The sequence below is a fragment of the Oncorhynchus tshawytscha genome, linkage group LG12 (genome assembly GCF_018296145.1).
Source record: "Oncorhynchus tshawytscha isolate Ot180627B linkage group LG12, Otsh_v2.0, whole genome shotgun sequence".
NCBI classification, from domain to species: Eukaryota; Metazoa; Chordata; class Actinopteri; order Salmoniformes; family Salmonidae; genus Oncorhynchus; species Oncorhynchus tshawytscha.
This window is the reverse complement of record NC_056440.1, coordinates 10530458-10557970: the sequence shown is the minus strand read 5'-3', so window position 1 is coordinate 10557970 and position 27513 is coordinate 10530458. Positions and strand designations below refer to the sequence as shown.

General features: G+C 45.8%; 1 protein-coding gene and 1 long non-coding RNA gene across 19 annotated transcripts in view; both read right to left on the bottom strand.

The window, feature by feature from the left end:
- Window positions 1-472: 472 nt before the first annotated feature.
- Window positions 473-3320, bottom strand: LOC121847919. The gene is made up of 3 exons (XR_006084789.1): window positions 1007-3320; window positions 784-966; window positions 473-743 (listed from the first exon to the last, which is right to left on the bottom strand). It is a non-coding gene; the product is annotated as an uncharacterized LOC121847919 (long non-coding RNA).
- Window positions 3321-3453: 133 nt separating this feature from the next.
- Window positions 3454-27513, bottom strand: part of LOC121847918 (calcium/calmodulin-dependent protein kinase type II subunit beta-like) — a 138121-nt gene continuing 114061 nt past the window's right edge. For 6 of the 18 annotated variants that reach the window (XM_042331317.1, XM_042331323.1, XM_042331316.1 and 3 more), the window contains 8 exons: window positions 18471-18515; window positions 14264-14309; window positions 10122-10259; window positions 7824-8006; window positions 5705-5780; window positions 4798-4892; window positions 4351-4591; window positions 3454-3764 (listed from right to left, as the gene is read on the bottom strand). In XM_042331317.1, the coding sequence (XP_042187251.1) occupies window positions 4359-4591; window positions 4798-4892; window positions 5705-5780; window positions 7824-8006; window positions 10122-10259; window positions 14264-14309; window positions 18471-18515 (816 nt within the window). In that variant the 3' untranslated portion in view covers window positions 3454-3764; window positions 4351-4358. Of the gene's footprint in view, window positions 3765-4321; window positions 4592-4797; window positions 4893-5704; window positions 5781-7823; window positions 8007-10121; window positions 10260-14263; window positions 14310-18470; window positions 18516-27513 lie in introns of all 18 variants that reach the window. The other 12 variants (XM_042331330.1, XM_042331326.1, XM_042331333.1 and 9 more) reach the window with 7 other exon arrangements.

The following is a 27513-nucleotide window of genomic DNA, read 5'->3' as shown; positions in this document are numbered from 1 at the left end:
TAGTGGTTGTGGAATACTGTATACTCCCCCTAAGATACTAGTTAATAGTGGTTGTGTAATACTGTATACTCCCCCTAAGATACTAGTTAATAGTGGTTGTGTAATACTGTATACTCCCCCTAAGATACTAGTTAATAGTGGTTGTGTAATACTGTATACTCCCCCTAAGATACTAGTTAATAGTGGTTGTGTAATACTGTATACTCCCCTAAGATACTAGTTAATAGTGGTTGTGTAATACTGTATACTCCCCCTAAGATACTAGTTAATAGTGGTTGTGGAATACTGTATACTCCCCCTAAGATACTAGTTAATAGTGGTTGTGTAATACTGTATACTCCCCCTAAGATACTAGTTAATAGTGGTTGTGGAATACTGTATACTCCCCCTAAGATACTAGTTAATAGTGGTTGTGTAATACTGTATACTCCCCCTAAGATACTAGTTAATAGTGGTTGTGGAATACTGTATACCCCCCTAAGATACTAGTTAATAGTGGTTGTGTAATACTGTATACTCCCCCTAAGATACTAGTTAATAGTGGTTGTGGAATACTGTATACCCCCTAAGATACTAGTTAATAGTGGTTGTGGAATACTGTATACTCCCCCTAAGATACTAGTTAATAGTGGTTGTGGAATACTGTATACTCCCCCTAAGATACTAGTTAATAGTGGTTGTGTAATACTGTATACTCCCCCTAAGATACTAGTTAATAGTGGTTGTGTAATACTGTATACCCCCTAAGATACTAGTTAATAGTGGTTGTGGAATACTGTATACCCCCTAAGATACTAGTTAATAGTGGTTGTGTAATACTGTATACTCCCCCTAAGATACTAGTTAATAGTGGTTGTGGAATACTGTATACTCCCCCCCTAAGATACTAGTTAATAGTGGTTGTGTAATACTGTATACTCCCCCTAAGATACTAGTTAATAGTGGTTGTGGAATACTGTATACCCCCTAAGATACTAGTTAATAGTGGTTGTGTAATACTGTATACCCCCTAAGATACTAGTTAATAGTGGTTGTGTAATACTGTATACCCCCCTAAGATACTAGTTAATAGTGGTTGTGGAATACTGTATACTCCCCCTAAGATACTAGTTAATAGTGGTTGTGTAATACTGTATACTCCCCCTAAGATACTAGTTAATAGTGGTTGTGGAATACTGTATACTCCCCCCTAAGATACTAGTTAATAGTGGTTGTGTAATACTGTATACTCCCCCCTAAGATACTAGTTAATAGTGGTTGTGTAATACTGTATACTCCCCCCTAAGATACTAGTTAATAGTGGTTGTGGAATACTGTATACTTCTCCCTTTTTAAATATGCTTCTTCTTTTTATATAGATTTTCAGTGCTAGTAAACACACAAAGAAGAACACAACAGCACCTTTGTACATACTGCTTTCTCTTGTTTTTCTTGGAGGGGGGGAGGGGTCACGTGTTTGGTTAGCTCGATCACTCAGGAACACTTCTCAGGACACATATACAATGAAGCCTTCATCTTTCAACTATGGAACCTCCACTAAAATCATAAATCAACAGAGAGTAATCAAACATGAACCTGAGGGAGAAACTAAGTAAATGCACTTTAAACTATCCAACAAAATAAATAAATAAATATAAACCTGAGGACTAACTAACCGGGTGACCGTCTGACTGTCCAATGTGATGGCTTCGCTAAAAAATTGCCTGCACAAAAGCGACAAGACACATAAGGCAGCCAATCACAGGCAGGCATAACGACTAGGGTGGGACGGCGTCAGGAGAAAACCTCACACCTATTCGTTAAAGAGAAATAGTCCTGTGGCGATGTCTCTTCAGAGAGCGACACATCCTCACTGCTAAAGTACATGTGTGTATGAAGCTATCTATAGTGTATAAATCCATCTGTCCATCTCTGTTGGCCTTGGCACAAACACGGTGATTAGTAGGAACAGAAGTCAATATCACTAGATAGTAACAAGTCAATGAGGATGATATTACAAATGTGAAAATATAATATACATAAAAAGATCATTAAATCATCAGAAAAATAAGTCCTGGACTGAAGGCAGAGGACTGAAAGAACCGCTGAAATAAAGCCTTCCTCTCCTAACTTGCCTCTCTCTCATGTGGAACACCAACAACAGGGGCTCTCCCTCATACACACACTCCTCTGCATACCCTGTCAGACCTCAGTCACAGCTCTCCACTCTAACATGAGCAGCAACTACAGAGACCACAGGACAGAGAGTCAAGGTGTATACCAAATAAACACACACATTCATCCATCTAAAACACCTTCCACCTGCAGATCGCAGAGGCCCACATCTCTCCAGTCCACACATACATACAATAGTCATCCAACAGCCTGCCTGTTACCTCTCCATTAAGGTCCCCTCCACATATTAAACAGGCATCAGTGAGGACAGCCCTGGGCATGGCTCCCTGCAGGACCTCAGTAGTGATGCAGTTTCCACTCTTGACACCTCGTCAAACACACCCCTCACAAAAAAAAGTTGATTTCTTGAACATGATCTTGGGCTGAGTATAATATAATAGATAACATACAAGAAGCTTAAACAAAAACTGCCAATATCATTTTGTCACCTAATAGCCACAATAAAAAAACAGCCAAATATTGAAAAACATCATGCTTCCTTAAAAGATAGAGAAACTATCTAGAAACTCTAGAAACCACTATCATTAAGAATTAGAATTATACAAATGATTTACTTAAATTGTGTAATAGTAGTAATAATAATGATTATAATAATAGATTTTTACTTAACTTCATATCATGTATTTCCTGTGTTACACAACACAGGTTTAGATGGGAAGAGGAAGAGGGGACATCATGAGACAAAAGAGGAAGAATCAAACGCTCACCGAGGACGAGAAAACACCCCAATACCCCCCTAACACACACACCCTCAATACACTCCCTGCCCAAATCCTAATACTGGGCGTGAGTGTGGCGAGGGGAGAGTTGGAGAGGTTGGGTTTGGGGGAGGGCTGACAGTGAGTTGACAGTGGGTTGACCGTGAGTTAACAGTGGGTTGGGGTTGCGGTGAGAAGAGGGTTGCTGTTGTTGGATGGATGGTTGGATGGTTGGATGGTTGGTTGGTTGGTTGTTGAGATGGTGTTGTCAGTGGGTACAGTGGGTTGCTGTTGTTGGATGGATGGATGGTTGGTTGTTGAGATGGTGTTGTCAGTGGGTACAGTGGGTTGCTGTTGTTTGGATGGATGGTTGGATGGTTGGTTGTTGAGATGGTGTTGTCAGTGGGTACAGTGGGTTGCTGTTGTTGGATGGATGGATGGATGGTTGGGTTGGTTACAGTGGGTTGCTGTTGTTGGATGGATGGATGGTTGGTTGGTTGTTGAGATGGGTACAGTGGGGGTTGCTGTTGTTGGATGGATGGATGGATGGGTACAGTGGGTTGGTTGTTGATGGATGAGATGGTGTTGTCAGTGGGTACAGTGGGTTGCTGTTGTTGGATGGATGGTTGGTTGTTGAGATGGTGTTGTCAGTGGGTACAGTGGGTTGGGGTTGTTGGATGGTTGGTTGTTGAGATGGCGTTGTCAGTGGCAGACGGCGACAGACAAGGGGGCGGTAGTTGTAGAGAAGAGATGCATGCTGGGTATCCGGTGTGCGAGAGGTCTGGTGCTGCAGGATTAGAGCCACCCAACACTGGACATGTTCTCCGCCTCCCTCCCTCTCTCTCTCTCCAGCAGAGCACTCGTCAGACATGGCTTTGGCATTCTCCTCCTGAAATACAGGACAAGACACTATTTAACAGGGGGGACTCAATACACTTTAAAATGACTAAAACCACATTGAAACTGTGTATAAATGATACCGGATCTACATTCATAGTTTATTGACTGTGTCCAGCTCACTAATAATCACTACATTCATAGTTTATTGACTGGGTCCTGCTCACTAATAATCACTACATTCATACAGTTTATTGACACTGTCCAGCTCACTAATAATCACTACATTCATACAGTTTATTGACTGTGTCCAGCTCACTAATAATCACTACATTCATACAGTTTATTGACAGTGTCCAGCTCACTAATAATCACTACATTCATACAGTTTATTGACAGTGTCCAGCTCACTAATAATCACTACATTCATACAGTTTATTGACTGTGTCCAGCTGACTAATAATCACTGAGATGAAATCTAGACAGTCAAGGAGCATACAAAATTCCATTATGTATGGATAGTCTAATCTTTGCTCATTTTGACAGAGAGGGAATATATAAATCATTTTCAGTGCTACTCCCCCCCCCCACCCCACCCCCACCCCCCAGACCTCGTCGAAGACCGAATGCGGCCCTTTTTCACGTACATCACTGGAGAGGCGCAGCAGGAGCGCCCGAGCAGTGGAAGTGGACGTTCTGCCACTTGGAGTCCCGGCGGTGCCACACCCTAGTCTCCTCTGATTGGCTGGAGCGTGGATGGCCAAGGCCGTCGACAAATTGGGTGAGTCGGATGTAGGCGATGCAGGCAGCGTCCTCTCCAATCAGGTGGACGTGGGGGTTGAGGATGGTGGTGTGGATAGGTTTACTGTTCTTAGACAGAACTGGAGGGAGGGAGGGAGGGAGGGAGGGAGGGAGGGAGGGAGGGAGGGAGGGAGGGGGAGGGAGGGAGGGAGGGAGGGAGGGAGGGAGGGAGGGAGGGAGGGAGGGAGGGAGGGAGGGAGGGAGGGAGGGAGCATTGTTTTTGTCCATTGGTCTACTAACGAGTATTAACTCAAGTTATGAGAAGTGCTCTGTTGCTTGTTCTTACGGTTCTCAAAATAGAATCTGTGGAAGTCCATTCCCTCCACCAGGTTTCCCAGGGCCTCGGGTTCAAAGGAGGTCAGACCAGGATCACAGATCTTACTGTGGAGAGAGACAAACACAGGTCAATGTCTCTCTCTCTTTCACACACACACTCTCTCTCTTTCACTCTCACACTCTCTCTCTTTCTCTCACACACACACACACACACACACACACACTCTCTCTCTTTCACTCTCACACACACTCTCTCTCTTTCACTCTCACACACACACGCACACACACACACACACACACACTCTCGCTCTTTCACTCTCACACACACACACTCTCTCTCTTTCACTCTCACACACACACACTCTCTCTCTTTCACTCACACACACACACACACACACTCTCTCTCTTTCACTCTCACACACACACACACACACACACACTCTCTCTCTCTCACTCACACACACACACGCACACTCTCGCTCTTTCACTCTCACACACACACACACACACACTCTCTCTCTTTCACTCTCACACACACACACACACACACACACTCTTTCAGACTCTCACACACACACACACACACAGACTCTCTCACACACACACACACACACAGACTCTCTCACAATCACTCTCAGACTCAAATGAACTCTCGCTCTTTCACTCTGCCACAAAGTCTCCATTGTTGACAGCCACATCAGCTGTTCTCTTTGATCTTAATGATGTCTTTTTTACGTGCTTTCACTCTCACACACACACGCACACACACACACTCTCGCTCTTTCACTCTCACACACACACACACACACTCACTCTCTCTCTCTTTCACTCTCACACACACACACACACACACACACTCAGACTCTCTCACACACACTCAGACTCTCTCACAATCACTCAGACTCAAATGAACTCACGCGTATGCCTCAAAGTCTCCATTGTTGACAGCCTGGATCAGCTGTTCAGTGATCTTAATGATGTCTTGTTTACGTGCTGTAGGAGGAAAGCAGGACACACAAGTGGAGAGAACTAGTGGAGGGCAGTGAGAGTGCAGAGTATCCACCTCATACGTACATGAACGCATGCAAACAATATTGATTAGTAATCTGGTATCAACCACCAGCACAACTACACACATGCACACACTGTTGATAACTCTCACAGCTGAACGAACAAGCTGTTGATAACTCTCACAGCTGAACGAACAAGCTGTTGATAACTCTCACAGCTGAACGAACAAGCTGTTGATAACTCTCACAGCTGAACGAACAAGCTGTTGATAACTCTCACAGCTGAACAAACTGTTGATTACTCTCACAGCTGAACGAACAACCGCTTCCATTCCATCTGGCATAATATCACTGCAGTTAATATTAGTTGCTACACGGGAAACCACATAATTCACAATTTTCACTTCCAACAAGCAAAATACCACCACACAGGTAGATCAAATCAAATCAAATATTATTAGTCACATGGGCCGAAATACTTACGAGCCCCTAACCAACAATGCAGTTAAAAAAAATACATATAAGAATAAGAAATAAAAGTAACAAGTAATTAAAGAGCAGCAGTATAATAACAATATCGAGACTATATACAGGGGGGGTACCGGTACAGAGTTAATGTGTGGGGGCACCGGTTAGTTGAGGTAATATGTACATGTAGGTAGAGTTATTAAAGTGACTATACAATGATGATAACAACAGAGAGTAGTAGCGGTGTAAACGAGGGGGAGGGGCAATGCAAATAGTCTGGTTAGCCATTTGACTAGATGTTCAGGAGTCTTATGGCTTGGCCATAATGACCATCGTTATGTTTGGAGGAAAAAGGGGGAGGCTTGCAAGCCAAAGAACACCATCCCAACCGTGAAGCACGGGGGTGGCAGCATCATGTTGTGCTGCATGTTGTGCTGCAGGAGGGACTGGTGCACTTCACAAATTAGATGGCATCATGAGGATGGAACAGTATGTGGATATATTGAAGCAACATCTCAAGACATCAGTCAGCAAGTTAAATCTTGGTCGCAAATGGGTCTTCCAAACGGACAATGACCCCAAGTATACTTCCAAAGTTGTGGCAAAATGGCTTAAGGACAATAAAGTCAAGGTATTGGAGTGGCCATCACAAAGCCCTGACCTCAATCCTATAGAAAATCTGTGGGCGGAACTGAAAAAGCGTGTGCGAGCAAGGAGGCCTACAAACCTGACTCAATTACACCAGCTCTGTCAAGAGGAATGGGCCAATTTGACCCAAGTTAAACCATTTTTACTTTAATTAAATATCAGGAATTGTGAAAAACGGAGTTTAAATGTATTTGGCTAAGATGCATGTAAACTTCCGTCTTCAACTGTAATTGGTCAGGTGCCCGTAAAACGTCCTCAATCCACTGCAGCGACATTTCAGTCTTTTAAATGCCCTAAAGCTAAAAAGGTGTCACGACTTCTGCCAAAGTCTGTTCCTCTCCTTGTTTGGGCGATGTTCGGCGGACGATGTCACCGGTCTTCTGGCCCATCACCGATCCATTTCTAATGTTCCATTTGTTTTGTCTGGTTGTCACACTCACCTGGTTTCAATCCCCTAATTACATATTGTATATGTTCCCTCTGTTTCCCCCATGTCCTTGTCGGGATTTGTTTATTGTAAGTACTTATGCTTCATGTGACTGGTGCGATACGGGTTTTGTTGCGTTTTTGTTCTTTTTGTACGCCGGTAGTTATGTCCATTAAACGGCTATTTACCAAGTTCTGCTCTCCTGCGTTGACTTCCACGCCACCAGTCACGCACCCCTGACAAAAGGCATCTAGAACAACACTCAAACCACGTTGTAAACACCTAAACAATAGATTCAAACCTATATGGCCTAGAGCTGGGTAAGAGGCCTGCCTCGCCTGGTATAATGATCGGGGGAACTCTCGTTATCACACAAGTCGGGGTGCTGAGTGAGTGGCATCACAGCGTGCACTGTCGGTATAAACCCACGAAGCCATTTGATTGGCAGATTCTCTGAGGTCAGGGGTCATGCTGAGTACTCACTCTGGGAGGTGAGGGTGAGGCTGGAGAGGGACATGGGGGGAGGAGAGGAGGTGGGGTGTGATGGGTGGGGGGTGGGCCTGGGAGCTGGCACCACCTCCGCCTCGGCGGGCGCAGGTGGAGTGGGAGCTGAGGATGGGGCGGACGACCGGCGAACATTGCTCACTAGGTCTGAGAGACGGGATACTGGTCGCAGGAGGGAGAGAGAGCAACGGAAAGATAGAAGGATAAATAAATAAAAAGATAAGGAGGAGGTGTAGAACAGATCAGAAAATAAAATGAAAAAAACCTAAGTATAAAGAACGCACACAAAGTGACATATTCTATGAAACAGATTTAGAATGAAGATTACACATATTTAGCCGATGTTATTGCAGGTGTAGCGAAATGCTTATGTTCCTTTTGGAGCTAGGAGCACAAGCATTTCACTACACCCGCAAAAACATCTGTTAAATACGTGTATGTTACTAATAAAATGTAATTTACTTGGATTATGAAACATGTCAATGAAAACCTCTCAAAACACATATAATAGAACAAAACTGAACAGATCTTTTTCCTATGAGAGAGAATACGGTGCCATTTTGGAACACAGCGCTGATTGTCTAAGTACTTACAGTACCAGTCAAACGTTTGGACACACCTACTCATTCAAGGGTATTTTCTACATTCTAGAATAGTAGTGAAGACATCAAAACTATGAGATAACACACATGAAATCATATAGTAACCAAAAAAAGTGTTACATAAATCAAAATATTTTTTATATTTGAGGTTCTTCAAAGTAGCCACCCTTTGCCTTGATGACAGCTTTGCACACTCTTGGCATTCTCTCAACCAGCTTCATGAGGTAGTCACCTGGAATTAACTGGTGTGCCTTGTTAAAAGTTAATATTTAGAATTTCTTTCCTTCTTAATTCATTTGAGACAATCAGTTGTGTTGTGACAAGGTAGGGGTGGTATACAGAAGAGCCCTATTTGGTAAAATACCATATTATTGCAAGAACAGCTCAAATAAGCAAAGAGAAACGACAGTAAATCGTTACTTTAAGACATGAAGGTCAATGCGGAAAATGTCAAGAACTTTGAAAGTTTCTTCAAGTGCAGTCGCAAAAACCATCAAGCGCTATGATGAAACTGGCTCTCATGAGGACCACCACAGGAAAGGAAGACCCAGAGTTACCTCTGCTGCAGAGGATAAGTTCATTAGCGTTACCAGCCTCAGATTGCTGCCCAAATAAATGCTTCACTGAGTTCAAGTAACATACACATCTCAACATCAACTGTTCAGAGGAGACTGTGTGAATTAGGCCTTCATGGTCAAATTGCTGCAAAGAAACCACTACTAAAGGACAACAATAAGAAGAGACTTGATTAGGCCAAGAAACATGAGGAATGGACATTAGACCAGTGGTAATCTGTCCTTTGGTCTGATGCGTACTAATTTGAGATGTTTGGTTCCAACCGCTGTGTCTTTGTGAGATGCAGAGTAGGCGAACGGATTATCTCCACATGTGTGGTTCCCACCGTGAAGCATGGAGGAGGAGGTGTGCTGGTGCTTTTCTGGTGACACTGTCTGTGATTTATTTAGAATTCAAGGCACACTTAACCAGCATGGCTACCACAGCATTCTGCAGCGATACACCATCCCATTTGATTTACGCTTAGTAGGACTATCGTTTGTTTTTCAACAGGACAATGACCCAACACACCTCCAGGCTGTGTAAGGGCTATTTGGCCAAGAAGAAGAGTGATGGAGTTCTGCATCAGATGACCTGGTCTCCACAATCACCTGACCTCAACAGAATTGAGATGGTTTGGGATGAGTTGGATCGCAGAGTGAAGGAAAAGCAGCCAACAAGTGCTCAGCATATGTGGAAACTCCTTCAAGATGGTTGGAAAAGCATCCCAGGTGAAGCTGGTTGAGAGAATGCCAAGAGTGTGCAAAGCTGTCATTAATTAAGGCAGAAGGGTGGTTATTTTCAAGAATCTAAAATCTATTATAATTTGTTTAACACTTTTTTGGTTACTAAATGATTCCATGTGTTATTTCATAGTTTTGATGTCTTCATTATTATTCTACAATGTAGAAAATAGTAAAAATAAAGAAAAAACATTGAATTAATATATATATATATATATATCTCCAAACTTTTGACTGGTACTGTACATTGCGTCCCAAATGGCATCCTGTCCCTATCACCTACATAGTGTACTATATTTAGCCTGACCCCTATGGGCCCTGGTCAAAAGTGTTGTAAGAATAGGGTACCATGTTACGCACCCCTGTAGTGCACTTACGCTGCATGGGGGTGTGTGCCATGGGTGGGGAGGCGGTGGAGGGGGCAGCTGGAGGGGGTGTGCTGGTGCCCCCCTCCCTGTCAGACATGGGCCCTGACGCCCTGCGTACAACGCCAAACAGGTCTGGCAGCTTAGTGGCTGGGGGGAGGGAGGGAGGGAGAGGCAGTGAGGGAGTGAGGCAGTGAGGCAGTGAGAGGCAAGGAGGGAGGGAGGCAATGAATATGAATCAAATAAAAGAGAACAAAACAGAAGATCTTCACCGACAAACTGCATGCCAAAAAGGAGAAAGAGCTGAAACAGAATCCATGCATGCGCCATTGGGACTGTGATGCTGTTCCGTCTGTGTCCACCAGTGGGAGACATGCGCCATTGGGACTGTGATGCTGTTCCGTCTGTGTCCACAAGAGGGAGACATGCACCATTAGGACTGTGATGCTGTTCTGTCTGTGTCCACCAGTGGGAGACAGTGAGCCGCTACACATACAGCGTAGAAGGCTCAAAACGGAACGACAGGAGAGGGGGATGAAGGGATTGGAGATAGAGAGAGGAGTGAGGCATGAGAAACAGAGTAGTGTGTACATCTCTAAATCTCTCTACACATGAGGCCAGCTTTTTCATGCTAGGTTAAGTTATAATTTATAGGCTAGTTTTTGTCAGACAATGTGGTGTCTCTACTCATATTTGTATAATACAGGCTTAATTCACAACATTCATGATTTATTTGATATTAACACTGACGATTAGTGAAGAAAAGAAGAAGGACAACCTGGCGTCACTCAAGCTACATCATTAAGAAAGTGTTCTATAAGTTGTGATGGTGAATACACAAGGGGTGTGTTAGCCATAAGTCACTCGGTAAGTCACTCGGTAAGTCACTCAGTAAGTCAACGCAGTGAGTCAACCAGGGTTGAATGTAAGAGCATGTCTGTGTGTGTGAGCATTTATACATACGTGTGTGTGTGTGTGCGTTTAAGAGTAATTGTGTGTGTGTGTGTGGGGGGGGACCTGTGGCTGAGGGGCAGGCTGACAGTCTTAACTGAACTGTCTAAACTCTCCCTGACCTCTCTCACACACACACACACACACACACACACACCAGACAGAACAATGGGAAGAGATGGATGGAAAAAAAGCTAAATGAATGAATCACAACATGTAGGAGGTAAATGGAAAGCAAATAAACACCCACTAACGATTTTAAATCTCTGTATTTAATCTACCTTGGTTACGTTCCAAATGGCAGCCTGTTCCCTAAACACTGCTACTTTTGACAAGGACCCATAGGGGATAGCGGGCCATTTGGGATGTATCAGTAGACTCGATGCATTAAACACCTCCGCTGGAATTTCCATCTCCCCTGATGTCTTTGTTGTGGTTGAATGTTAATACAGCAAGCTAATTGGTTCTGTGCTTTATTGAAGAGGTTCATTATCCAGGATGATAATTATGATCATGGTGATAATTACTATGGATGAAATGGCACCCTATTCCCTACAGAGTGCACTACTTTTGACCAGGGCTCTGTTTACTTTTCCCTTTATAGTGCACTGTTTTTTTTCTGAGATCTGGTCAAAAGTATTTCACTATATAGGGCAGCGTTGGCCAACTGGCGTTCTGCGTGCCGAATTTGGCCCGCGGGTGGCCTTATTTGGCTACTCAAGTTCTCTTTCTTTTTTTCTTCCCAATTTCGTGATATATAATTGGTAGTTACAGTCTTGTCTCATCGCTGCAACTCCCGTACGGACTCGGGAGAGGCGAAGGTCGAGAGCCGTGCGTCCTCCGAAACACAACCCAGGCAAGCCGCACTGCTTCTTGACACAGTTCCCGCTGAACCCAGAAGCTGCACCAATGTGCCGGAGGAAACACCCTGGGACAGTGTCAGCGTGCACTGCGCCCAGCCCGCCACAGGGGTCGCTAGTGCGCGATGGGACAAGAACATTCCTGCCGGGCCAAACCCTCCCCGGACCCGGATGATGCTGGGCCAATTATGTGCCGCCCCATGGATCTCCCGGTCGCGGCCGGCTGCAACAGAGCCTTAGGCCGGCTCCCCAAGTTTTCTGAGCAATTATTATAATATTTTTTTAATTGTCATTGTTGGACATAAAAGACTGTAAAAACACCAGGAAGTCAGTTCCAAGTGATGTTTTTTTATTTATTTTGTACCCAAGTGTTCCCACGCATCATAGAGAGACACGTGATCATTATTGCAACTGTAATATTCCTCTGATTGTGTAACCGGGCTAAGATGGGACCATATACCCCACTCAACAGTTTAAAATGTCTCCACATGTGTCACGGAATTGGTACCTTTTTGGTGGTAAAGCTTGCTAAGACCTTGTCAAGGGGGGGCTTTCACATGTGTCAAGGGGGGCTGATCACTAGTTCCAGCCCAGGAAGGGGGCAGGGAGAGTGAAGGAAGCTATACCGCTAAGCTAGCACAGTGAAGGAAGCTACACTTCTAAGCTAGCACAGTGAAGGAAGCTATAGCGGTAAGCTAGCACAGTGAAGGAAGCTACACTGCTAAGCTAGCACAGTGAAGGAAGCTATACCGCTAAGCTAGCACAATGAAGGAAGCTATACCGCTAAGCTAGCACAATGAAGGAAGCTATACCGCTAAGCTAGCACAGTGAACGAAGCTATACCGCTAAGCTAGCACAGTGAACGAAGCTATACCGCTAAGCTAGCACAGTGAAGGAAGCTATACCGCTAAGCTAGCACAGTGAAGGAAGCTATACCGCTAAGCTAGCACAGTGAAGGAAGCTATACCGCTAAGCTAGCACAGTGAAGGAAGCTATACCGCTAAGCTAGCACAGCGAAGGAAGCTATACCGCTAAGCTAGCACAGTGAAGGAAGCTATACCGCTAAGCTAGCACAGTAAAGGAAGCTATACCGCTAAGCTAGCACAGTGAAGGAAGCTATACCGCTAAGCTAGTACAGTGAACAAAGCTACACCGCTAAGCTAGCACAGTGACGCCTGTTACATGTGGGAATATTGGATCGGCTACTACACTGGGGGAAGAGCAACAAGTGTTCTGCTATTCAGAGAGTATAAAACACAGGAACATACAGAGATGTAGTGTACTGTAGGACAGGAGGATGGACTCTGCAAAGTTCAACAATCCAGCAACTTAAAATAAACATCAAGCAAATACAGCTGATCACAACAGGCGACTCTTCAATGTCACACGCGTTCATTTAATGTCACGTTGATAAGCATTTTGCTACAAAACACTATGGCACAGTAACAGTACACTAACAGCACGTCTGTTAGCGCTCTAGTGCTATGTACAGTAGTCTATCAGAGCTCGTCTCTAGTGCGATGTACCAGAATAGTACAGTAGCCTATCAGAGCTCATCTCTAGTGCTATGTACCAGAATAGTACAGTAGCCTATCAGAGCTCTTCTCTAGTGCTATGCACAGTAGCCTATCAGAGCTCGTCTCTAGTGCTATGTACCAGAATAGTACAGTAGCCTATCAGAGCTCATCTCTAGTGCTATGTACCAGAATAGTACAGTAGCCTATCAGAGCTCTTCTCTAGTGCTATGCACAGTAGCCTATCAGAGCTCATCTCTAGTGCTATGTACCAGAATAGTACAGTAGCCTATCAGAGCTCTTCTCTAGTGCTATGCACAGTAGCCTATCAGAGCTCATCTCTAGTGCTATGTACCAGAATAGTACAGTAGCCTATCAGAGCTCTTCTCTAGTTCTATGTATCCCAGGTGGCGCTACGGCTTCTACATGATTGTGTCTAACATGGCTCTGTTTCCTGCACACAGGCTAAATATACACACAAGGTGCCCTTGGTCTGCTCCTGTGGGGGTCTACCAGAGAGCTTGGTACCTAGCAATACAGCACAGAGAGGAAAGCTACAGAACAGCTCACTTCTCCTGTGGGGGGCTAGGGAGTTGGGGGTTGGAGCACAAAAGGACGATACAGTCTTTATAGAGGGGGAGGGGTAACTGCTGGAATTCTCCCCACTGGAACACTGCTTTAGTGACCTGCTTTAGGGAGAACTCATTGTTCTCAGCTCATGGACGCACACACACACACACACACACACACACACAGGCACACACTCAGGCACACACACAGGCACACACACAGGCACACACACACACACGTCTCTCTCTCCAGTCCTTACCTTTCACATCCTCATCCTCCACAGTGGTACTGCTGTCAGTTGATTCCTATAGAGGGGAGGGAGAAGCACCATCAGATAGGAACGCACACGCACACACACACACAGGCACACAGGCGCACACGCACACACAAGCACACTAACACACACAAGCACACACACAAGCACCCATGGTACAATGAACAGGCCCAGGCTTCAACACAATGAACAGGCCCAGGCTTCAACACAATGAACAGGCCCAGGCTTCAACACAATGAACAGGCCCAGGCTTCAACACAATGAACAGGCCCAGGCTTCAACACAATGAACAGGCCCAGGCTTCAACACAATGAACAGGCCCAGGCTTCAACACAATGAACAGGCCCAGGCTTCAACACAATGAGCAGGCCCAGACTTCAACACAATGAGCAGGCCCAGACTTCAACACAATGAGCAGGCCCAGACTTCAACACAATGAGCAGGCCCCGACTTCAACACAATGAACAGGCCTCGACTTCAACACAATGAACAGGCCCCGACTATAACACAACACATCTTAGAGTATGTAACTGACAATTAACCTGTAAGTCTATGTTGTTGTTTTTTGGTTGAATTGAAATAAGACCTTAAATTCAACACAACACATCTTAGACTAGACCTTGACTTCAACACGTCTTAGACTAGACCTTGACTTCAACACAGCACATCTTAGACTAGACCTTGACTTCAACACAACACATCTTAGACTAGACCTTGACTTCAACACAACACATCTCACAAACACATTAAGCTGAATGCCTATTTGTTTAAAGACAGTTAACCCACCCGTGGGCATCCCTAAGAAAGCAGCAGTTAACCCACCCGTGGGCATCCCTAAGAAAGCAGCAGTTAACCCATCCGTGGGCATCCCTAAGAAAGCAGCAGTTAACCCACCCATGAGCATCCCTAAGAAAGCAGCAGTTAACCCACCCGTGGGCATCCCTAAGAAAGCAGCATGTCTTCAGGATCCAACCTCTGACCTTAGCCTGCCCCCTTCCACTCATTCCCTTACAGTTAATTTCACTACGGCCCTATACCACCTGTGTGTGTGTGTACATGTATGTGTGTGTGCGTGCGTGCGTGCGCGTGTGTGTGTGCCTAATACCACCAGAGTGTGGGTGTTAACACGGCCTTGCGTTGCCTTCCCTTGCCTGAGGAAACATTAATTCACACCTACAGCTTCCTCCCCTCCTGCTCACTTCTGTCATAGAAATATGATCTAGAATCTGTGTTGAATCAATGTGACATCCATTCCCCTACATGAATCTCTTCCATTCCCCTACATGAATCTCTTCCATTCCCCTACATGAATCTCTTCCATTCCCCTACATGAATCTCTTCCATTCCCCTACATGAATCTCATCCATTCCCCTACATGAATCTCATCCATTCCCCTACATGAATCTCTTCCATTCCCCTACATGAATCTCATCCATTCCCCCTACATGAATCTCATCCATTCCCCTACATGAATCTCATCCATTCCCCTACATGAATTCCCTCATCCATTCCCCTACATGAATCTCATCCATTCCCCTACATGAATCTCATCCATTCCCTACATGAATCTTCCATTCATCCATTCCCTACATGAATCTCATCCATTCCCCTACATGAATCTCATCCATTCCCCTACATGAATCTCATCCATTCCCTACATGAATTCTCATCCATTCCCCTCCACTACATGAATCTCATCCATTCCCCTACATTAATCTCTCCATTCCATTCCATTCCCTACATTATCTCATCCATCATGAATCTTCCATTCCCCTACATTAATCTCTTCCATTCCCCTACATTAATCTCTTCCATTCCCCTACATTAATCTCTTCCATTCCCCTACATTAATCTCTTCCATTCCCCTACATTAATCTCTTCCATTCCCCTACATTAATCTCATCCATTCCCCTACATTAATCTCATCCATTCCCCCAGTAACCTGTAATGTGTTGCTCTCCACAGGATGCTGTGTCTCTCCCCCCTGACCTGCCAGAGGAAGAGTTTAAGACTTCGGGCCTGCATGGCACCCTATTCCCTACTTAGTGCACTACTTTTGACCAAAACCCTATGAGCCCTGGTCAAACTCCTTGCACTCTTTAGGGAATAAGGTGCTGTTTGGGATTCAGACTAAGGAGCTCTGATTTCCAATTAGTGTATTTAAAGGGCTTTATATTCCCTTGGTAGGACATGGATACGTTGGTCTCATTTGGAAAACTTCTACACTGGAGAATTCCACAGAGGAGAGTGTGTGATGGAGGGTGTGTCTCGTGAGGAAGAGAGAATAGGTCACCTGTGTGAGTGTGTGTGTGTGTGTGTGTGCGCGCGCGCGCATGCGGAATTCTGAACCCCAAAATCATTCTGAACAAAATTCACAAATTCCTGATATGAACGGACCTAATCAACACCGTAGATAAATGATACAACCATTACAATTCTATTAGACTCGGCTTGTTATTCTCCTCCCAGACGTAGGATTCGTCCCAAATCAAGCCCTATTCCCCACAATATATAGTGCACTACTTTTGACCAGAGCCCTATGGGCCTAGTGCACTACCCGATGGACCCTAGTCAAAAGGAGTGCACTACATAGAAAAAGGGAGCCATTTAAGGACACAGATAGTAGATAGTAGATCTACTGCATAGGCTACATCTAACACAAAAAACTGTGTCACTGACAAACAGATTGATAGATAGAAAGACAAATAGACAAGGGGGAGATGGTAATGAAACCAGTAGATAAATACTGTATGAACACAAACACTGTAGACGCTCACAGGGTTTGCCTCAGTGTAAAGTCACTTTGTACCTCAGTAAAACATCAAGGGGTTGACATTTAGTGGTTTGATTTGAAAGATTAGTGAATGCGAGGTGTTAACTGGTACAAACAAACATACTGTATGCTTTGTAAGTCTGTCCGTTACGGTCAGTAGCACATGCAAGTCCCTGAAGAACTATACACTCTTAGGAAAAAAAGGTTTCAAAAGGGTTCTCAACTGTCCCCATAGGAGAACCCTTTTTGGTTCCAGGTAAAACCCTTTTGGGTTCCACGTAGAACCCTCTGTGGGAAGGGTTCTACATGGAACTCAAAAGGGTTCTACCTAGAACCAATAAGGCTTCTTCAAAGGGTTCTCCTATGGGGACAGCAGAATAACCCTATTAGGTTCTAGAAAGCACCTTTTTCTCTAAGAGTGTAGAGACTAATATTGAGCACATTCAATTAACTCAATATGCTACTATTTTTTATCAAAGTTCAACCGAACAAACCATTTGTTTCCAGTTGACATTGGTGTTTTAAAAATGGTCTTCACTCAAACACACACACACCTACATATTCATATACACACACGCTATTAGGGAGGGACTGTGCTGGGCGGGCTGCTGGATAAAACATAAATAACTGTGCATAATTGTACACAAACAGTACACAAACAGTACACAAACAGTACACAAACAGTACACAAACAGTACACAAACAGTACACAAACAGTACACGGCAGGGGGCGGCAGGGTAGCCTAGTGGTTAGAGCGTTGGACTAGTAACCGGAAGGTTGCGAGTTCAAACCCCTGAGCTGACAAGGTACAAATCTGTCGTTCTGCCCCTGAACAGGCAGTTAACCCACTGTTCCTAGGCCGTCATTGAAAATAAGAATTTGTTCTTAACTGACTTGCCTCGTTAAATAAAGGTAAAATAAAAAAATCACGGCTCTGTGATGACACAGCACACGGCTCTGTGATGACACAGCACAGGGCTCTGTGATGACACAGCACAGGGCTCTGTGATGACACAGCACAGGGCTCTGTGATGACACAGCACAGGGCTCTGTGATGACACAGCACACGGCTCTGTGATGACACAGCACAGGGCTCTGTGATGACACAGCACAGGGCTCTGTGATGACACAGCACAGGGCTCTGTGATGACACAGCACAGGGCTCTGTGATGACACAGCACACGGCTCTGTGATGACACGGCTCTGTGATGACACGGCTCTGTGATGTCCCGCACACAAAGACGCAGAAAGGGAGGGAAAAATATCAAACAGAACAGACGAATGGGAGGACAGGAGAGAACAGGGGAGGAGAGGAGAGGGAAGGAGAGGAAAGGAGAAGAGAGGACAGGGGGGAGAGAACAGGAGAGGAGAGGGGAGGGACAAGAGAGGAGAAGAGAAGAGAGGAGAGGGGGGTGTACCTTAGTTCCATCCATTGGATTATGGATAACAGTGGTCTGAGCCTCCTACAAAAAGAGAGGGATGGAGGTAAAGAAAGATGGAAGGAGAGATGGAGAGAGAGAAAGAGAGAGAGATGGAGAAAGAAAGCAAAGGAGAGTGAGGAAGGAAAACAGGTAGAGAGAAAGAGAAAAATAACAGATGAGGATAAAGATGTGAACAGTATGTAGGTCAGATGAGGTTAAAGGTGTAAACAGTATGTATGTAGGTCAGATGAGGTTAAAGGTGTGAACAGTATGTATGTAGGTCAGATGAGGTTAAAGGTGTAAACAGTATGTATGTAGGTCAGATGAGGTTAAAGATGTGAACAGTATGTATGTAGGTCAGATGAGGTTAAAGGTGTAAACAGTATGTATGTAGGTCAGATGAGGTTAAAGGTGTAAACAGTATGTATGTAGGTCAGATGAGGTTAAAGATGTGAACAGTATGTATGTAGGTCAGATGAGGTTAAAGGTGTAAACAGTATGTATGTAGGTCAGATGAGGTTAAAGGTGTGAACAGTATGTATGTAGGTCAGATGAGGTTAAAGGTGTGAACAGTATGTATGTAGGTCAGATGAGGTTAAAGATGTGAACAGTATGTATGTAGGTCAGATGAGGTTAAAGATGTAAACAGTATGTATGTAGGTCAGATGAGGTTAAAGATGTGAACAGAATGTATGTAGGTCAGATGAGGTTAAAGATGTAAACAGTATGTATGTAGGTCAGATGAGGTTAAAGATGTAAACAGTATGTATGTAGGTCAGATGAGGTTAAAGATGTAAACAGTATGTATGTAGGTCAGATGAGGTTAAAGGTGTGAACAGAATGTACAGTGCCTTGCGAAAGTATTCAGCCCCCTTGAACTTTGCGACCTTTTGCCACATTTCAGGCTTCAAACATAAAGATACAAAGGCCAGATTTGTGCAATATACGACTGATTGTTGTCCTATGGACAGAGTCTCCCACCTCAGCTGTAGATCTCTGCAGTTCATCCAGAGTGATCATGGGCCTCTTGTCTGCATCTCTGATCAGTATTCTCCTTGTATGAGCTGAAAGTTTAGAGGGACGGCCAGGTCTTGGTAGATTTGCGGTGGTCTGATACTCCTTCCATTTCAATATTATCGCTTGCACAGTGCTCCTTGGGATGTTTAAAGCTTGGGAAATCTTTTTGTATCCAAATCCGGCTTTAAACTTCTTCACAACAGTATCTCGGACCTGCCTGGTGTGTTCCTTGTTCTTCATGATGCTCTCTGCGCTTTTAACGGACCTCTGAGACTATCACAGTGCAGGTGCATTTATACGGAGACTTGATTACACACAGGTGGATTGTATTTATCATCATTAGTCATTTAGGTCAACATTGGATCATTCAGAGATCCTCACTGAACTTCTGGAAAGAGTTTGCTGCACTGAAAGTAAAGGGGCTAAATAATTTTGCACGCCCAATTTTTCAGTTTTTGATTTGTTAAAAAAGTTTGAAATATCCAATAAATGTCATTCCACTTCATGATTGTGTCCCACTTGTTGTTGATTCTTCACAAAAAAATACAGTTTTATATCTTTATGTTTGAAGCCTGAAATGTGGCAAAAGGTCGCAAAGTTCAAGGGGGCCGAATACTTTCGCAAGGCACTGTATGTAGGTCAGATGAGGTTAAAGATGTGAACAGTATGTATGTAGGTCAGATGAGGATAAAGGTCTGTATATCTAGGTCAGATGAGGTTGAAGGTCTGTTTACAGTACATTACGAAAGTATTTAGACCCCTTGACCTTATTCTAAAATTCATTAAAATCGTTTTTTCCCTTCATCAATCTACACACAATACCCCATAATGACATCACAATATCTCATCATGACATCACAATACCCCATAATGACATCACAATATCTCATCATGACAAAGCACAAACAGAATTTTTGAAATCTTTGAAAATGTATAACAAATAAATAACTGAAATATCACATTTACATAAGTATTCAGACCCTTTACTCAGTAGTAGTCAGACCCTTTACTCAGTAGTAGTCAGACCCTTTACTCAGTAGTAGTCAGACCCTTTACTCAGTAGTAGTCAGACCCTTTACTCAGTAGTAGTCAGACCCTTTACTCAGTAGTAGTCAGACCCTTTACTCAGTAGTAGTCAGACCCTTTACTCAGTAGTAGTCAGACCCTTTACTCAGTAGTAGTCAGACCCTTTACTCAGTAGTAGTCAGACCCTTTACTCAGTAGTAGTCAGACCCTTTACTCAGTAGTAGTCAGACCCTTTACTCAGTAGTAGTCAGACCCTTTACTCAGTAGTAGTCAGACCCTTTACTCAGTAGTAGTCAGACCCTTTACTCAGTAGTAGTCAGACCCTTTACTCAGTACTTTGTTGAAGCACCTTTGGCAGCGATTACAGCCTTGAGTCTTCTTGGGTATGACGCTACCAGCTTGGCACACCTGTATTTGGGGAATTTCTCCCATTCTTCTCTGCAGATCCTCTCAAACTCTGTCAGGTTGGATGGGGGGGGGGCAGCGGCACAGCTATTTTCAGGTCTCTCCAGCGAGAGATCAAGTTCAAGTCCGGGCTCTGGCTGGGCCGCTCAAGGACATTCAGAGACTTGTCCCGAAGCCACTCCTGCGTTATCGTGGCTGTGTGCTTAGGGTCGTTGTCATGTTGGAAGGTGAACCTTCGCCCCAGTCTGAGGTCCTGAGCGCTCTGGAGCAGGTTTTCATCAATGATCTCTCTGTACTTTGCACCATTTGCGCCATCCTTCTTTCGATCCTGACTAGTCTCCCAGAGGAGTGGCTTCCGTCTGGCCACTCTACCATAACAGCCTGATTGGTTTGAGTGCTGCAGAGATGGTTGTCCTTCTGGAAGGTTCTCCCATCTCCACAGAGGAACTCTGAAGCTCTGTCAGAGTGACCATCGGGTTCATGGTCACCTCCCTGACCAAGGCCCTTCTCCGTTGACTGCTCAGTTTGGTCGGGTGGCCAGCTCTAGGAGAGAGTCTTTGAACTACAAACTTCCTCCATTTAAGAATGATGGAGACCACTGGGTTCTTGTGGACCTTCAATGCTACAGACATTTTTGGTACCCTTCCCCAGATCTGTGCCTCAACACAATCCTGTCTCGGAGCTCTATGGACAATTCCTTTGACCTCATGGCTTGGTTTTTGCTCTGACATGCACGGTCAACTGTGGGACCTTATATAGACAGGTGTGTGCCTTTCCAAATCATGTCCAATCAATTGAATTTACCACAGGTGGACTGCAATTAAGTTGTAGAAACATCTCAAGGATGATCAATGGAAACTGTGACGTGGTGAGGTTGGCGAAGATAAGAGACCACACAAGGAATCAGTGGTTAAGGATAAACATAATATTTTACTGAGAAACGGTAACCGCAATATCACAGTACACTTGAAAAACAACAAACACTAAGTCTGGAACTCAGTCAGGAAACAAACACGCGGTGAACAATTCAATCTTCTGCACAACAGAAAACACACCTTTTTAAACTGGGAAATCATCATGAGTAAATAAGACACACCTGAGTGTCGTTAATGTCTCTAGGACGGTCTCTGCTGTCCTCTGGTGACACGTGGAACCATGACAACCTGAGTGTCGTTAATGTCTCTAGGACGGTTTCTGCTGTCCTCTGGTGACAGGTGGAACCATGACAACCTGAGTGTCGTTAATGTCTCTAGGACGGTCTCTGCTGCCCTCTGGTGACAGGTGGAACCATGACAGAAACAGGATGCACCTGAGCTCAATTTCGAGTCTCATAGCAAAGAGTCTGAATACTTACGTAAATAAGGTATTTCTGTTGATTTATTTTCAATACATTTGCTAAATTGTATAAAAACCTGTTTTCTCTTTTTCATAATAGATTGATGAGGAACCAAATTGATTGAATCCATTTTAGAACAAGGCTGTAACGTAACAACATGTAGAAAACGTCCAGGGGTCTGAATACTTTCTGAACGCACTGAATGTCAGATGAGGTCAAAGCAAAAGGTGAGAAAACTGGTTAAAACTGGAAGAGATTCTTCTGGAGTGATAGAGTTGAGGGGTGGATGAGCTGAGGACTGTAATTTTGAATCAATTTAGAAAACACACACACACACGCTCGCGCTGAGCCAGAGGAGAGGAACATGGCTTGAACGGTCAGAGAGAACTCTGGGTAAAAGTTACAAACACACCATGTCTGCTAATCATTCTGCAGAGCTCTACTTACCCACTCTCTCTCTCTCACACACACACACACACACACACACACACACACACACACACACACACACACACACACACACACACACACACACACACACACACACACACACACACACACACACAATCGTCAGAGACAAGTCTGAAAACACATATATTTTACACAAATACACAAAAGTGTATGCATCAGACCCTCACAGAAACCCTGCAGGAACGTTGCGCCCCACAAAAGCACATAGTGTACAGTACACCATAGAGAACATTATGAAGAAGCCACAACTACGGTAATCCTCTTGACTCGACTGTTTCTGTCGGACACATAACATGTGGTAATACAGGGTCAAATCTGTTCCTTCCCAACGATTCTACTTATCCGTGTTGAATCGACACTGTTCACAGCCGGCCATCCTCTACCTTAAGCCCCTCGTCGGCACGGTGTGTTTTCTACTTAACAGGAGACTGCTATGAGTCAACGAAGGCTGTATACTTCAACCCAGTCTGGGTTGTTCTGTACTGTAGAGGCACGTCAGCATCTGCTGCTAAGTGGGTTTACTGTTTACAGAAGAGTTTCCGGTGCTGTCACGCTGAGTGAGGTAAAAGCTACTCTAAAATGCCATTACACCATGACAGGAACCCTTTTTTTCCCCCCTCCCTCCCTCCCTCCCTCCCTCCCTCCCTCCCTCCCTCCCTCCCTCCCTCCCTCCCTCCCTCCCTCCCTCCCTCCCTCCCTCTCTATCTCCCTCCCTCCCTCCCCTCTCTCCCTCCCTCCCTCCCTCCCTCTCTCCCTCCCTCTCTCCCTCCCTCTCTATCTCCCCTCCCTATCTCCCTCCCTCCCTCTCTCCCTCCCTCCCTCCCTCCCTCCCTCTCTATCTCCCCTCCCTCCCTCCCTCCCTCCCTCCCTCCCTCCCTCCCTCTCTATCTCCCCTCCCTATCTCCCTCCCTCCCTCTCTCCCTCCCTCCCTCTCTATCTCCCCTCCCTATCTCCCCTCCCTCCCTCCCTCCCTCCCTCCCTCCCTCCCTCCCTCCCTCCCTCCCTCCCTCCCTCCCTCCCTCCCTCCCTCCCTCCCTCCCTCCCTCCCTCCCTCCCTCCCTCCCTATCTCCCCTCCCTATCTCCCTCCCTCCCTCTCTCCCTCCCTCTCTATCTCCCCTCCCTATCTCCCTCCCTCCCTCCCCATCTCCCCTTCCTCCCCCTCCCTCCCTCCCTCCCTCCCTCCCCCCCCATCTCCCCTTCCTCCCCATCTCCCCTCCCTCCCTCTCTCCCCTTCCCCTCTCTCCCCCTCCCTATCTCCCTCTCCCCTTCCTCCCCATCTCCCCTTCCTCCCTATCTCCCTATCTCCCTATCTCCCTATCTCCCTATCTCCCTCCCTCCCTCCCCATCTCCCCTTCCTCCCCCTATCTCTTCCTCCCATCTCCCCTTCCTCCCCATCTCCCCTTCCTCTCTCCCCCTTCCTCTATCTCCCCTTCCTCCCCATCTCCCCTTCCTCCCCTCCCTCCCTCCCTCCCTCCCTCCCTCCCTCCCTCCCCCTCCCTCCCTCCCTCCCTCCCTCCCTCCCTCCCTCCCTCCCTCCTCCCTCCTCCCCCTCCCTCCCTCCCTCCCTCCCTCCCTCCCTCCCTCCCCATCTCCCTTCCCTCCCTCCCCCCATCTCCCCTCCCTCCCTCCCTCCCTCCCTCCCTCCCTCCCTCCCTCCCTCCCTCCCCTCCCTGTCTCTCTGTCTCTCTCTCTCTCTCTCTCTCTCTCTCTCAACAGTTCTATTAGAAGCCTCATTTGACACGCATCACACACGCAGGCACACACACACTTTCCCCCACACCATTCCGAGTACTCTCCCCAGAAAGTGACACCTTCCGATGACCAATCACCAGCCAGCTGTCTCCTACATGATTATGACAGTGTCGTCATGACAACCGTTGCCCTGGACAACAGTTTGGGAGATGGGGAGAGAGAAGAGAACAAAGTACCTAGGGTTTGACTGCAGATTGAGGACGTAAGGGGAGGGAGGGATATGGAGGGAGGGAAGGTTAGGGAGGGAGGGAGGGAAGGAGGGTTATGGAGGGTGGGAAGGCTAGGGAGGGATAGTTAGGAAGTTGGGAAGGTTAGGGAGGGCGGGAGGGAGGGAGGGAGGGAGGGAGGGAGGGAGGGAGGGAGGGAGGGAGGGAGGGAGGGAGGGAGGGAGGGAGGGAGGGAGGGGGTTATGGAGGGAGGGGGGTTAGGGAGGTGAGGAAGGGAGGGAGGGAGGGAGGGAGGGGAGGGAGGGAGGGAGGGAGGGGAGGGAGGGAGGGAGGGAGGGAGGGAGGGAGGTTATGGAGGGAGGAGGGGTTAGGGAGGTGAGGAAGGGAGGGATAGGGAGGGAGGGAGGGAGGGAGGGAGGGAGGGAGGGAGGGAGGGAGGGAGGGAGGAGGGAGGGAGGGAGGGAGGGAGGGAGGAGGGAGGGAGGGAGGGAGGGAGGGAGGGTTAGGGAGGGAGGAAGGGAGGGATAGGGAGGAGGGAAGGTTATGGAGGGAGGGAGGGTTAGGGAGGGGAGGGTTAGGGAGGGAGGGTTAGGGAGGGTGGGAAGGTAAGGGAGGGAGGGAGGGTTAGGGAGGTTGGGAAGTTTAAAATTACCTAGCCTAACTATTACCCAACTATTACCTAACTATTACCTAAACCAACTATTAACTAACCCAACTATTACCCAACTACTACCTAACTATTACCTAAACCAACTATTACCTAACCCAACTATTACCTATCCCAACTATTACCTAACCCAACTATTACCTAACCCAACTATTACCTAACCCAACTATTACCTATCCCAACTATTACCTAAATATTACCTAAACCAACTATTACCTAACCCAACTATTACCTATCCCAACTATTACCTAAATATTACCTAACTCAACTATTACCTAACCCAAATATTACCTAACCCAACTATTACCTATCCCAACTATTACCTAAATATTACCTAACCCAACTATTACCTATCCCAACTACTACCCAACTATTACCTATCCCAACTATTACCTAAATATTACCTAACCCAACTATTACCTAACCCAACTATTACCTATCCCAACTACTACCCAACTATTACCTATCCCAACTATTACCTAAATATTACCTAACACAACTATTACCTAACCCAACTATTACCTATCCCAACTACTACCCAACTATTACCTATCCCAACTATTACCTAAATATTACCTAACCCAACTATTACCTAACCCAACTATTACCTATCCCAACTACTACCCAACTATTACCTATCCCAACTATTACCTAAATATTACCTAACCCAACTATTACCTAACCCAACTATTACCTATCCCAACTACTACCCAACTATTACCTATCCCAACTATTACCTAAATATTACCTAACCCAACTATTACCTAACCCAAATATTACCTAACCCAAATATTACCTAACCCAACTATTACCTATCCCAACTATTACCTAACTATTACCTAAACCAACTATTACAACTATTAGATCCTGCATTGTTCACTGGGACCCGATGTACCCCTAATCACAGGAGAGAGGCCGTTGTAGAGTAATATGGACATTTATCAGACACTTTTTTAAAATCTTAAGTGATTTAAAAGCGAATATATTCAGTTTATGTGGTAAACCAACCCACATTAAGGAGTAGGCCTCTACCATGCTTCAACTAGTCTAAAACCATCTAGCACTTTTAATGGCTTAATTACCTCTCGTTGATTTGTTGTGACCAGATATAGTTATTTAACTTACTTATCCTCCCTAACTAATAATTAATCATTATATCTGTCAATTGTCTTCCTGTTTTGAGAGATATTTAATCCACACCCCCCACCCCTTCAGGTTGCCTGACATAGCTTTTCTACTAACCAATCACACACCACTGCTCAGGATGGTAGATCAGACCTCCGCTATAGGAAGAGACAACGGACGGACGGACGGACGGACGGACTGTCGGACGGACGGACGGACGGACGGACGGACGGACGGACGGACAGACAGACAGACAGACAGACAGCTACCCACAGACTCTGATATCTGCTTCTGTCCTGTCGTCTCTGGATGAGAAATACCAATAATAAAAGACACCGCAACAAAGTTGAAGGAAACAGTACACCAGGTGACAGTCGATGACAGTGAAGCGCTCTTTGACAGATTTAACGCATCTGACACGTGTCAGAGACAGCACAGAGCCACACGTGTCAGAGACAGCACACAGAGCCACACGTGTCAGAGACAGCACAGAGCCACACGTGTCAGAGACAGCACAGAGCCACAGGTGTCAGAGACAGCAAAGAGCCACAGGTGTCAGAGACAGCAAAGAGCCACACGTGTCAGAGACAGCACAGAGCCACACGTGTCAGAGACAGCACAGAGCCACACGTGTCAGAGACAGCACAGAGCCACACGTGTCAGAGACAGCACATAGAGCCACACGTGTCAGAGACAGCACATAGAGCCACACGTGTCAGAGACAGCACAGAGCCACACGTGTCAGAGACAGCACAGAGCCACAGGTGTCAGAGACAGCAAAGAGCCACACGTGTCAGAGACAGCACAGAGGCACACGTGTCAGAGACAGCACAGAGCCACACGTGTCAGAGACAGCACAGAGCCACACGTGTCAGAGACAGCACAGAGCCACACGTGTCAGAGACAGCAAAGAGCCACACGTGTCAGAGACAGCACAGAACCACACGTGTCAGAGACAGCACAGAGCCACAAGTGTCAGAGACAGCACAGAGCCACACGTGTCAGAGACAGCACAGAGCCACAGGTGTCAGAGACAGCAAAGAGCCATACGTGTCAGAGACAGCACAGAGCCA